Source organism: Anarhichas minor, unplaced genomic scaffold, assembly GCF_050575085.1.
Source record: "Anarhichas minor isolate MPS153535 unplaced genomic scaffold, ASM5057508v1 ptg000026l, whole genome shotgun sequence".
Taxonomy (NCBI): Eukaryota; Metazoa; Chordata; class Actinopteri; order Perciformes; family Anarhichadidae; genus Anarhichas; species Anarhichas minor.
The window spans coordinates 7949650-7963520 of record NW_027466472.1 but is presented as its reverse complement, the minus strand read 5'-3'; the positions used below and the strand labels follow the sequence as shown (position 1 = coordinate 7963520).

Below are 13871 nucleotides of genomic sequence, written 5' to 3'. Positions count from 1 at the left end.
AAAAAGTGAAAACTACATCTTCTATAAATTAAGTGCTGGAAAAAGGCGGCGCTAAAAATCAAAACCATAAATACTGTACATCACTATCGTTAATCTGCTACCACAGCCTATAGAGTCATAGAAGTCAGTAACTTCAGCTCCGGATTTCTGCTGAACAAACAAAAACATTTCACGTCAAAACTGTAACGCATACAAGGCTTTGGCATAGTCGTGTTCAGGAGGAACGTCTCCAAATGCACTTTTCCTGCTCAACTCCAGCAGCGGGCATCATCTACGTTCATGTCATCTTATACTGACAAAACAAAAATGAAATAAGAAAATCAGATACAAAGTGATTATCTGTGGAAAAAACACATTTATGCTTCCTATTCAGTGAGAGGATGTGTGCATTAATGTCTGTCTGTGTGTGTGTGTGTGTGTGTGTGTGTGTGTGTGTCTTGCTAGATACCCTTGCCACATATTGCACTTTAATGATATTCACTCTCCCTCTACAGGAGAAAAGATAATGTTAGCAGTCGATAAGCAATGATCGTGGAGACGTTGTTTTTTGTCTTTTTAAAAGCTCACAGACATCAGCTGAACCTCTCTTCCAACCTTGAGCTCCGACTGCAGAAATGAATTCAGAATATCCATCGAACTACAGTCTGTGATGGTGTATTTTACTTTTACATGACATTTACCTCTGATCATCAGGAGGCATTTTATCTGCAGTTCAGGCTAAGATGAAGTGATGATGGGGTGAAGGGTTGATGTACTCAGACGTCCTGTTTCTACCTCCTCTCCTCTTCTTCACAGTCTAACCATACATCCACGTGTGAAAGTTTCTTTCCTCCTTCTCCGTCTCTTCTTCTGTCTCCTTCAGTGAAGACTCGAGTTTAAAGACGCTTTTCTAGACAATATTTGCAGATGCCAAAAAAAAAAAAAAAAGGAAATGCACACGCACAGACACCCACTCAAGAGAGCAACGACGCACACCATCAGAAACATCAACACGGTAAAACTGGCTTTGACGTGATCATACTCATTAAAAAGGTCCAGGAGGGAGTTGGCAGCCAAATTACGCACATAGAGACTTGGTGGAACTGAGCAGAAGACCACGGCAACACCAAAAAAGTGACGAGTCCGATGTGGAGAGGGCGGGAGCTTGTGCGGAGGAGGTTGGGGCGGGTTTGTTCACACCGGGGGTCGATGGCCTCAGACCTTCCAAAGCAAAAGGTGGTTGGTGCTGTCGTCCCGTCCGACCGTTTCACTGCTATTGGTGAGTCGGAAGTCCTCGTAGCCGTCGCCGCCGGAAATGACCAGATGGTTGGTTTTTGACGGGATGTGGGCCGAGGCTCGGCGCCGCGCCGAGTCACGCCTCTGGAGGTTCCCGTCAACTGTGGTGTTGCCTAAAAACAGAGAGGAGGGGATTAAAGGGATGATACTTCGGTGAAGTTTTATCAATTTTTGTGCTGCAAAAGTAGACGAGAGTGCACATAAAAAATTTAATTAAAGAAGCATTGACCTGTGGAGTCAGTTGTTGTCGGAGGGAAGCTCATGTCGAACCCTTCCGGTAGTTCAATGGATGTGAGGAACCGAACGTGTCCCGTGTGTCCGTGAGCCGAGCCCATCGGCACCTGGGGGACTTTCAGTGTCCCGGCACCGGTTCCCGAGCTCACTGCCGGGATCACCAGCGTAAGGACCACCCCTGCAGAAGAACACCATCTTAAAACACACTTTCTTTTCATTGAAAGACTATAATTAACGCCTTCGCGGTTGTATTTCTCTGCCAAACAGTCGTATTGTAGTTTACATCCATGTCTGTCCAAAATGTCAAGACAATTGTGTGAAATTGTCATAATTAACATACACACAGTGATCTTTGACCGACAAAATCTAATCAGTTCATCTAATAAACACTAAATACGACATATCCATTATGACTTTTGTAATGCTGTTTGCATGTGAATGACGTTTGTGAGGGAAACTAAATGCTACTTCGGTGAAATCATCGAGCTTAATGTATTTTGGGATGTTTTTACCTGCACTGGTGCCGATCCACAGCAGATCCTTACAGGCCAGCAACGCCGTGATTCTCAGACAGGCGGCTTTGTGCTGTCTGATGATCGCGTCTGCACCTGAATGGAGAGAGCGAGAGAGAGACAAAAGAGACAATGGGGTGTAGGCGAGGGGGGAGGGAAAAGTGGTGAGGATGAAGGGAGAAAAGGGAGAGACAGTGGAGAGAGAGAGAGAGAGAGAATGAGGGAGGATAGAGGACAGGGAAGATATTTTAAATTGGGGATTAAAGACCGAAAAAAAAAGCGCTGCTGTCCACGATAAAAAATACAATATGTAAACACATTTCTGTCACTCTAAAATAATCTTGTTTTACCTGCAAGCATCTTATGCACAGCAGGCGCCACGTCCACCTCCGTCAGGCTCTCCAAGGTCTGAGCGTGGTAGAGTTTCACGTGTGCACTTCCCTGCAACGCCAACCACACACCCTGACCGTACGCCACCATGCAGGTCACACACCGACTGCTGTCTGTGCCCACCTGGAACCAGTGCTGAGAGCCAGAGAACACACACACACACACACACACACACACACACACACACACACACACACACACACACACACACACACACACACACACACACACACACACACACACACACACACACACACACACACACACACAGAGAGTGATTGTTCTGTCTGCATCGTCCCTCATCCACCCGTACACACTTTGGTCCATCCTTCTACCCACCTCTTGCACCAGTGTAGTTGTGTTGATAATCAGCACTCTGTTCTGTGAGCCACACCAAAGCTTTCCTCCCACGGGAACCATTTTGGTGACGGGGCTACTGGGCGTGCCCAGAACTAAGGTCTGAGAAGACTGAGGGTCCCAGAAACTACCTGCAGATTGAGATTAAGGGGGGGGGGGGGGGGGGGGAGAATACAGAAACATGAATAATTTGGATACTTAAGTGGTTGAAGCAAGCTGGAATAACGATAATGTCAGCACTCCCAGTAGCAGCCATTTAAAGATAATGTTCAGAAAAACGCTTCAGCTTCCACAGAAACAAAAGTTGCTCCACCCGCCCGTCTTACCTGCTTCCCTCTGATAGACGATCACTTCTCCACTGGCCAACGCCACAAACACTTTGTTGTCCAAATACCTGTAGGAGGAAAAAGAAAAGGAGGGATGTCAAGTAAAGCACACAATGAATGAGATGAAAAAAAAAATAGCTTTCCCTCCTCGTGGCTCCACATTTTATATTGTCTAAAGCAGCATAAGTTCCACTATTATTATGACTTTTTAAAGGCAAAGTGGTGGAAAAGAAGGGAACTCACAGTATACAGAGGATGGAGGCTGAGTGTTGCATCTTCATGCTGTTCTTACGGTTACGGATGTTGTCCGAGGACTGGTACACATGGATGCTAACGGGAACAGAGGCATGATAGGAGGTTAGGTGATGAAATCAGTGCTTTAATAACCAACGTTTTCTATGTGCAAACAGAAAACTAAACTTAATTCATGTGTGTACGTGAGTGTGTGTCACACACACCATCCATCCTCTGTGCCCAGCCACACTGAGCTCTGGTAGGCCTCCGGGTCGATGCTGAGCAGGTCCTCCAGGCTGGCCCGGGTGAAGGAGCCCCGAGAGGAGCGGCGCATGGCGCGGCCGTCCATGGCGCTCTCCGTGTTGCCGCGGCCTCCTCCTCCTCCGCCCACCCCCAACATCCCGGGGGCTCCGTAGGAGCTCGCCACCGGGAACTCCTGCTCCTCCTCACTGCTGGTGGTCTCTGTGGCCATGTCCTTGGAGCCGGGGCCCTCGTCATCTTAGAGGAGGAAATGAGAGTTTAAGTATTTAAGTGTGTGTGTGTGTGTGTGTGTGTGTGAGACTGGAGTGTTATTTTTACTCACTGCCGTAGCTGGAGGATATGGTGGAGTGACTGGCCTGACTCTGTAGAGTAGAGGAGGGGCTGGGTGAATCCTCGTCATCCGTGTCATCGCTGTCAAAAGGAACAAGCTCCGCCCCTGGTCCTGCAAACAATCAGTTCATCGTGAAGATATGTATCCAAACAAAAACTGCAGTGTATACAAGTAGAATCCAAGTTGATGCCATTCATACAGGCCAATAATAGCAAAAGATAGGATTATACTATAGCAGCTAGCAGCTGTTGCTGCTCGTCATGTTGTAAAGCCCTCATGGACTAACCTGTGGGTTGCTCCGTCAGCTCCAGAGATGATTGACAGATAGATATGTGGAGCTGCTGCTGGGTGTGACCCGCTGCTGCGGAGGCTGTGGCCAGAGTGGGCTCTGATCCGCGCTCCCTACGAGGTCAAGAGTCATCGGTCAGGGATCGAATCAATGAACCAGGTGCCGATTAAGCATTCCGTTAATGCAATTGTGTGTGTGTGTGTGTGTGTGTGTACTGACCTTCCCTTGAGTCCGGGTACGGCAGCGATACATATGATCCTCGCTGAGCAGACGGCGATACAGGCCTCGACTGTGGGCTCATCTTTGATGTTCAACAGACACACCTGCAGAGAGAAAGCATCATCATCAGTCAAGCTTTAACTGCAACTGTTCAATTGTGTTGTTTCTTTTCTCCACCAGAAAGCACATGGACCAATATAATAGTATTTTCTCACCTGTCCCACGTATCCATCACTGTTACACACCCACACCTCACAACCACTGTCGGGACAGCTGTGGCTGGGAGAGGCACACGAAAACTGGAGACAAACAACGACTTCATTGATTACATTTGTACATTTGTAAAGAGAGCTCGTCTACGGGTATTAAGTCATTCAAATGAGATAAATCATCTACATGTAAACACAGAATCTCACCTGCATTCCACTGCGCGTCTTCATGATAGGAATAGCCTTCAGAAACTCTGGGTCCCACTGGTCCTTATTCATTGCTAAACACAACGGCACATTGACAGTTGAGAAAACGGCAACAACAATAATTGAAGGTGCTTATTGCAGCTGATCTGAGAGTTTATACTTAACCTGAGGAGAGTCAAAGTCATATGCTGCACAGATTGTAAAGCCCCTGAGGCAAAATTGTGATAAATTGGGCTTTATAAATAAAACCAACTCGACATGAAATGAAACCATTGCATCTACATGCTGCTGCTATCTCCTTTGTCTACTGTACCTGACACGCTACACTACAGGAAATAACGTTTCCCTTTTTCACTCACCTAACTTCTTCTTGGCGTCTTCAAAGGCCTGTTCAAAGTTGGAGCGCGTGTCAGGCGAAGTGAACTCGAAGACGAAGCTGCTCTCGGCGGAGGCCGTGGTGAACTCCAGCTTTGTGGGCAGGAAGGTCATGCTGAAGGCCAGAGACTGCTTCTCCGACAGCTCCCTGTGCACCGACGACATCAGGTCCTTTATCACCTCGTCCAGGGACTGAGAGAGAGACGGAAACAGCAAGAAAAAAGGACAAAATAAATGAAGTCATTCTCATTGTGTACAAAAAAGGAAGTGAAGACATAGTGATACATGGTGTGTGTGTGTGTGCCGGTCCACAGTACCTGATGTGGGAAGCTGAGGGTCTCAGACAGCTTGCTGATGTGACCCAGAGTGCTGAGATCCTCGTCTAATCGACTAATCATCTTCTGGATGCTCTCCTTGTTTGTTGCCTGAGTGGAGCCTAAAGCAGAGATGTATTTCAAATTAAAACACCATCATGATGAAGAAATCATTGAAGTGACAGGAATGTGTTTCATGCCATCAATAGCTGGAGCCTTACTTTTCACCACCTCCACGTCCTCCAGGGGAAGCTTCCACAGGAACTTGTATTTACTGGAGGTATCAATCATACTCGCAGCAGAGTATCTGAGAGAGAGAGAGCAGAATAAGAAGAAGAGATAGAAAGAGAAAATGAGGACAAATGTGGCCTATTGTACCACACCAGGGGGCAATGTGGTTTGGAAACTGTATTATGATGGCTTGGTGTGTGTGTGTGTGTGTGTGTGTGTGTGTGTGTCACGTACAGGCTCATGGAGCTGCGTCTTAACGAGCCAGACTTCCTCTTGAGAGTGGTGCAGATGATCAGATCACTGAAGAGGAAGAGAGAACGGTCCTTCTTCCCACCGACTGTCTTCTACAGAGAGAGAGAGACAGACAAGAGAGAAGAGAAGCTCAGACAATCTTAACTTGCGCTCTGGATCACTTTTAATACAATATTATATTCATGACACAGTCCTCTTTAATCAGTCCCATTACTTTGACTTATTTTCCTTGACATGAATACAGAAACCTTACTATGCTACAAATATTTGTCAACTCAGAAAGTACTTCTTACCGCCTCCATGACCATTTCCTGTCTCAAGAACTTCCTCTGGGGGTTCAGAATCTAACACACACACACACACACACACATCACTTAACATACCATAACATTTTCTTATATCCTGTGACGTGAAATTAATCAATTAACCAAGAGGACAGTCTGCTTTGCATTTTATCTTTACTGTGATGTATAGATCTCACATGTTCAACGCCCTCTATGTGCGCCTCAATCTCCTGGATGACCCTGGCCTCCCTCTCCGCCTCCTCAGCGGAGCGACGCCCCTTATTGATCCTCTCAGCCAATCGCTTGATGTCTCTCTGGGCGTCCAGTAAGTACGGGTGGTCCGGGTGATCCTCTGGGGTGTGCTTGAGCAGGTCCTTGAACACAAAACAAACACAAATGAATTAATTAATCTGCCTCTATGTGAGCTTCTAAACACAGGATGAGGCTACTTAACAGAATACAGAAAGGAGGATTATTCACCTTCACCAGCAGCTCATATCGAGGAATCCTCTGGACTGGTTTGATCATCAGATCCCCCAGAGCCTGCTTCTCCTTGTTCTCACGCATGTTTTGCTGTAAGGGGGTGAAGATAGGAGGAGGATGGAGACACGAGTAAGCTCAAGTAACGAGATGTGTTGCAATTCAAGTCTCCACCACAGGATGGCGACGTGGCTCCACTCTAAAAACATGAAGCTCTCTGTGGTTGAAAACTGAGAACAGGACGAGGACACAGCAGCTTTTTGTGGTGCCTGATTACAATTTCTGCATCGGCCCTTCTGTCTGTGGTGTTATTCCCATACGTGTATTTCTGGTGAAGAGTGGTCTACCATGTTTAACTGGACATAGTGCTAATATATTCCAGGGTTTTTAAGACAAATCATCTGGTTGAATTGGTTTAAAGAGATGATTTGAGACAGTAATTAGTCCTTATTTATAATTTCACACCCAGAAAGATCAAAAAAGATATATATTTACTGAAAGAGAAAATATATTTCAGTAGTTTTCTTGCATTGGGTAAACATTTAAGATCCTTCAGATCTCCTGAGCTGAGGAAAAAAACACAGTTCCTCGCATTAAATTTGACATAATCGGATTTAGAAATGAGGATATTAGCACAAAAACTGTATTTGAAGCCAGTGTGTCTAAATACGGTCGATGTATATCCATTTCCTGTAGAGAAAGAACAATCACATGTCTCTCTTTTAAACAGAAAAATAACAGGAATACCTTCCTGGAGGAACAAGACAAGACACACACACACACATTAGCATATACACAATTTAAACTTTGACAAACACGGACAACAAAGAAGCTTTCATGCTCTGAAAGCTGGTTAAAGGCTCTTCCACCAGACGAAGAAAACGTCTCGACTAAGTTGCCAGTTTTCCAAACACACACATGAGAACAGCTGCCCGGAGCAAACGGGACGTCCTGTCGAACACTCACCTCCAGGAACTTGTGAAACGCTGGCTTGGCCTCCTTGGCAATCCTCACAGCATCTTTGGCATTGAGGAAGTTGTCGATGTACGCTGAATACATATTAGCGAGCGTCTCTTTGGAGAACTGGAGGAAAAGCAGAAGAGCATATTTTAAATTACTGCGCGTGAACCTTTATGTGACGATGGCTTGTTCAACGTTTGAACCACAACCCTGTTAGCAAAAGAAAGTTGATTAAGAATATGTGAGGTGCTGGTAAGAGGATTATACAGCAGGTCAACCTCTATGTTATCACTGCACACGTCTCCCTTCAACAAAATGCCAAAGGGATTTGGGATTATTATTGCATTATAACATTTATGATACTTACACTTTTTGTTCAGCCAGATAATCTTCACAAATGAACATCATGTTTTATGATTCTTAAGTAAAAAGACAACATTAGGCTAAAGACAAACTACAGCACGGTCGCATGAGAGTGAGAATATACAGCGAGGCTGTGAAGGCGGACGAGTCTGTGTGACGACGTTTGCTGACTCATTGAGCCACTTGTTAGAAACGGACTTTTTAAAGACACGCAAGACCTTCATAATTCAAGAGAGAGGCGTTTGACCAACATCTCTGAGGCTTGTGTGTTTACAACAGACCTTATTTCAGACATCGAAACAATCATTCAAAAAAAACCGTTGACTTTGAGATGAGGGAACCCGGAAGTGCAAAAATGGCAATTAATCTATTAGACCTGAAACAATTAGTCGATTAATTGATAAATAAGACAATAAAAATAGAATTATTTTGATAATTGAATAATCGTTTCAGTTGTTTGTTTTCGCCGCATTGCTATTTTGGTTGACTGTGCGCTAATTATATGTTCTCAACAGTCAACATTGAGTATGTGCTGTGTTCGTCACTGTGTAAATAAATCATTATACCTTGGTGTTTTCGCCGAATATAATAGAATAATAGTTCTTTCACTCCATCAAACATACACATAAACACACACAGATGATTCACCCCGACCTGCTTTCCTTTCACAAATAGAGGGAGTGAAGGACACAAACAGTGTAATAATCCACAATGTGTGTTTTACGTCAGAGTCATGAAATAGCCCGACCCTCTTCTGCATTTCTCTTTCATCATCCATCTCCCAGTGTCCTCTCCTCTATCAGGCCATGTCCACACTGCTACGTTTCCATTTTTAAAACGCACATCTTTTGCTACGTTTACACTGAGCGTCCACACTAGTCAGCCGTTTTAGAGCAACGAAAAAGTTTAGAAACGCTCCCGAGGACGGATGAGTTTTACCTGCAGCGTTGTAACCAAGTTTGAAAAATAAAACTTAAAACTTCATGTGATATTTGTTTTCAGGCTTGCTAGTATGGACGTAAATAATTCCACACACGCTGCTGAAACGCCCGTGTGGACGGAGATCGCTTTTGTTTTAAACGAAAAAGTATTAGTGTGGATGTAGCCTTAGTCTTGAGGAACAGTAAGAGGACAGAGATATAAAATCTGAGGACAACTTGAGGACTAGTCCCAGGAGAGGAGACAGAGAGAGAACAGGAACGCTCTCCATCTCTACTTCATGTAGACGGTGAAACTAAATATTCTTTTTTAGCCGTAGCTCTGTTAACCGTCTGTCATTACAGGGCGCAGAGAGAGCAGAGTGTCTACATCTGTGTCTAAAAACACAAACGAGAACCGATTCAGTGCAGTGTAAAATACCCCTGTTGTGGGGACATTTCCCACAAACCGTAAAACAATGACACAGCACATGTGCTGGATCCCTCTGCCGCTGTAAACGGCAGACAGCTGAACCAAAACAAGTGCCCCGTGTGAGGCTCGAACTCACGACCTTCAGATTATGAGACTGACGCGCTGCCTACTGCGCCAACGAGGCCTGAGATCCTACAGACTGTTGCACGTTGAAAAGCTGCAGCGGCGGGAGGAGGAGGGGGAGGCTCAGTGTGAGCAGTGGGGGAGGCTCTACCACAGCTGAGCAACAACCTTACTCCTCTCTCCGCTGTGTTCTTCTGTTGCCATTCCTTTCCTATTCACAATGTATATTAAACGTATGAAGTGTTGTAAGATGATGTAATGTTACATTTTAGTTTTCCTCAATCTACTTCTTTAACTGCTCGTCTTTCCCTTAGACCCATTGTCATTGTGTGACAGTTTGTGTCTCCAGTTGTTTCTTTCACGCTGTGAGGTGCTGAGCGGGATAACAATAGCATTAACATAGCAAGAGCGTGAGGTTTTTTTCACCCCACCTAATACAAAACAAAAGCTGTGGCCGCACTGCATTCTGGTCTATAAGTCTGACTGTGAAGAAACAGGAATATATGTGCTTCTTTTGACTTCATGTAAACTGTTATAGCCGTTACAACTGAAGCTAGAAGTCATTTTTTCTTTCATTCTCTTTCAACCTGACATTTAGTCCAACGCGGATGTTTGAGAGCACTTGTTTTTGAACGGTCTAGGTTGAGAGCCACCCTCGGGTCGTGGGAAACTTTAAACAGGTCGACAAGAGGTCACCGGGAAAACAAAATATTAAACCAGTGTTGCCAACTGTCTCTTCAATAAAAACAGCTTCCCTTCAGTCCAATAATGCTTTTTAAGGACTGTTTATTCATTTAAGCTCTCGTGTAGTCAGATACAGTTTATGTGTCTGTACAAGTTGCTTTGACTGCTGCACTTTAGTACATCAGAAAAGTCCAATTTATAGAAAATTTGTGGAATCAAACTTCAAAATATAATAATTTATAAATATGATAACAATAAATATGATTCAACTTCTATTGTCACTGTCTATTGTAAGACAGGGGAGCAGTTTGGGGTCTGATGCCTTCCTCAAGGGTAGCTCTGTAGTGCCCGGGCTAGCGGGGACTTGAACCGGCGACCCACCGGTTCCCAAAGCTAAGACCTCCAGATTGATCAACTACTGTCTCAAAACATGTACAAGAACCTGTATAAAACGTGAATGCATTTGAATAATGACAAAGAAAACCACCGTTTTACAGAGCTGAACTTCTGTCCTGAGCTTATCTTGCAGAGATAATAAAAACAAACACACAGTGAAGCAATAAAACTGTCCCAGAGAAGCAAAGTGCACTGAATCTTTTGAACAGAATTTCTATAATTCATAGTTGTGCATTATAAACACAACGTTTAGAATTTCCGGAGCCTCTTCCACACAACACCAGCCTTTACTGTGTTGGATTCGTAGACGTAAAGGGATTACTGCTAGTGTCTGAGGTTAACTGTCTCACACACTCACCTTACATATCGCATACACGAGCTAACAATGCGAACACATGCTAAATACATTCCTACAGAAGAGAGCAAGAAGAAAACTCTTCAGTAAGACACTAAAGTCACTTGGTTACAGTTGGCTTTCCACAGTAACTTGTTCTCTTGAACATCATGGAAGCAACAAACCCGATTTGACTCTTTGTAAAGTTCAAACACATTAGTAGACTCATATGAATTATATTTCTTATCATTAACAATAGCAGGAGAGGACGCTTATCGTCATCTCTACTCACTGATTGGATGAGGAAGTGTCCCACGGTCTGCCTATCGTGCCATTGGCCGACGCAGCCGGCGACTTGCTCCAGGAAGTGCTCGTGGTGCTCCAGGATCTCGGGGATCTGGTAGAACATCTCGTCCACCAGCAGAGGGTCCACTATGGAGCCGCTGTCCGGCTGCTTGAGAGGACGCAAGTAGCCCTGAGAGGACATGACAACCAGTTAGTTACAGACCATTTCAAATCACTTTAACATTATATGCACGAGGTTAGCTGCCGCGGGGCAATTTGTTTCTAGCATTGAGACCTTTGGGAACTAATTATTGTTATAGCTCCTTGTAAATTAGCTGAAATTAGTTTTATTAGTGTTAATACTAGATTTTAATGTAACTTACAGTGATGGTGGGAGACATTTTGCTCCAATTTTGATGGCAATTCTGTAGTTTGATTTGCTTTACTCTCAATTAACTTTCTTTTCTGGGTTTACGGGTAAGTAATGGACAAACTTAATTTAGATGAAAACACCAGGTAAATAATTGGTAAGTATTTAACATTGCTCTAGTATGTATACTAGTATGCTCTTGTATTATTACTACTTTTAAACCTGTATGAATTGTGCTCATTATTGAATGAGCTCTTATTTTGAAAACGTCTGCCGTAAAACATATTTCTCTGACGTGACTTTAGAGGGTTAGCATACAGGTAATAACACCGGCTATAGCATTAGCATGCTAGCGGCGATTAGCATTAACGTTCCAATAGAAGTAATTATTAGCTCTAGCTACAGCCTGCATGATACTGGCTCTCTCCTAAACTACGTTGCTGTAAACATTCCCTCAATTCAGCCATGCTTCACACAGTTATTACCAAACATAAATATGTAAAACATTTAACGGACTTTAGCTCACACAGAACTAGTTAGTCTTTTAGCTTAGTTAGCAGAATTAGCTATTAGCTCCGCCATTTTAACAACAGAAGCTCAGCAAAACCCAAAACTGATTCACGGCTACAATCAAATTCAATGTCTCTGTTAGGCTACTGTTGTTACTAAGGCTGTACTCACGTGAGCTCATATTATCTATTATCAGAGTTCTGTATATTATCAGTTTACCTGCTGAACTATATAAATACAGGTGAGGTCAGAAGCTCTCTGTCCCGTTTATACTTGAACTCACTCATCACGCGCTGACTGCTTTCTTCTACTCTACTGTTGTTAGCTAGCTACTGATGCCAAGTATAATGCCTAGAGCGCCGTCTGCTGACAATACTGGGCTTAGCAGGAAAAACAAAACCACACATCCCAGTAAAAGACCTAGTAACAGAATGATACAAGCTAATATATCCCTGTCTTCTCAAACAAACTCTGTGCCACAGAGAGACATTTAGAGATTCATTTTACTATCTAAAATGGACTCAGACAGATGTGACTCCAGAAGCAGTTAAATCCAGTGAGCGGTGCGTTGCTCACTGCCTGACATCATGGCCCATCGGATGTATAATTGAATTGCCTTGTTAAAACATTTGTATTGTAGAAAGTTGGGAGAAAGAGGGGTTTGAGACTTTTGATTCATCTTCATTCAACTTGAAATACATTACATAAGAGCTCATTATCTGCCTGAAATAGCTCATCTTTATAGAGAAGCATTCAGAGCTTCTCTGATGACGATGCTGCTCATCTTGAAATCAGGTAGGTTGGAAGTTCGGTGTGTTTTGTCTCAAGTATCAACTTGCATTAGCTGCCACTAAAATGTACCTCTGCTCATTCGTGAAAGTGTTGTACTGTTCTTTTTGCAGAGAGAGAGAGAGGAGACGGTCAGGAAGGTGACAAAAGTGTGGACGATGAGTGATCGCTGTGTGGGTCATCATGACAAACTTGATGATGTGTCACCTTTGTGACGGGGTTGAGCACAGCGTCATCATTCACAATGTCCACATAGGATTTATCTGGGACTATTTACAAGGGAATATCAGATGTGTCTCTCTTACACACATTAAATATGGTTTCCTTTTGGCCTAACTAACGTGTAGATTTTTAATTGGGTGTATAAAAATAGTTGTGATCATTCTAATAAATCATCACATCCTCTACTCCGAGTAATATGACTTAGACTGTGTGCTTGACAGTATGTGCGACATCTTTCACATCCATGCGGGCATTTGATCCATTGTAATTATTATAGAAACATTAAGTGCAGCTCATATTTATATATCTGGTCCTTTGTCAGCTAACTAAGCTGTGATACAAAAACAAATAATATATCTATTCACAGAAACCACAGAGTGGGATTTCCACTTGGGACCACGCTGCCGTCGAGCGGTCTCAGCTGAACCGCATCCGAGACCCTCCTTCAGGGGGATCTGCACTCTCGCTGCAGTCACCGTGGTAACACTGACTTTCCCTGTGTCGCCATGGGAACGCAGCGCAGGATTATTCACTTTGTGGCCGCAGACAGAAACGCATGCATAGAGGGAGACAAGTCAGTGTGCAACGTTGGGATGTGAGTGCACAATCACACACACACACACACACACACACACACACACACACACACACACACACACACACACACACACACACACACACACACACACACACACACACACACAC

At 44.0% G+C, this 13871-nt stretch overlaps 1 protein-coding gene and 1 non-coding gene across 2 annotated transcripts in view; both read right to left on the bottom strand.

Moving 5' to 3' along the window:
- Positions 1-236: 236 nt before the first annotated feature.
- Positions 237-13871, bottom strand: part of arhgef17 (Rho guanine nucleotide exchange factor (GEF) 17) — a 52162-nt gene continuing 38527 nt past the window's right edge. The window contains exons 4-25 of the mRNA XM_076100816.1: positions 11283-11465; positions 7747-7863; positions 6781-6873; positions 6498-6674; positions 6310-6360; positions 5999-6108; positions 5755-5840; positions 5537-5655; positions 5204-5411; positions 4845-4918; positions 4644-4727; positions 4429-4532; positions 4207-4322; positions 3912-4031; positions 3553-3826; positions 3338-3424; positions 3095-3162; positions 2751-2899; positions 2372-2546; positions 2022-2117; positions 1505-1687; positions 237-1388 (exon numbers count right to left, since the gene is read on the bottom strand). Of these exons, the coding sequence (XP_075956931.1) occupies positions 1195-1388; positions 1505-1687; positions 2022-2117; positions 2372-2546; positions 2751-2899; positions 3095-3162; positions 3338-3424; positions 3553-3826; positions 3912-4031; positions 4207-4322; positions 4429-4532; positions 4644-4727; positions 4845-4918; positions 5204-5411; positions 5537-5655; positions 5755-5840; positions 5999-6108; positions 6310-6360; positions 6498-6674; positions 6781-6873; positions 7747-7863; positions 11283-11465 (2868 nt within the window). The 3' untranslated portion in view covers positions 237-1194. The remainder of the gene's footprint in view (positions 1389-1504; positions 1688-2021; positions 2118-2371; positions 2547-2750; positions 2900-3094; positions 3163-3337; positions 3425-3552; positions 3827-3911; positions 4032-4206; positions 4323-4428; positions 4533-4643; positions 4728-4844; positions 4919-5203; positions 5412-5536; positions 5656-5754; positions 5841-5998; positions 6109-6309; positions 6361-6497; positions 6675-6780; positions 6874-7746; positions 7864-11282; positions 11466-13871) is intronic.
- trnam-cau (transfer RNA methionine (anticodon CAU)) lies at positions 9565-9637 on the bottom strand. The gene has a single exon. It is a non-coding gene; the product is annotated as a tRNA-Met (tRNA).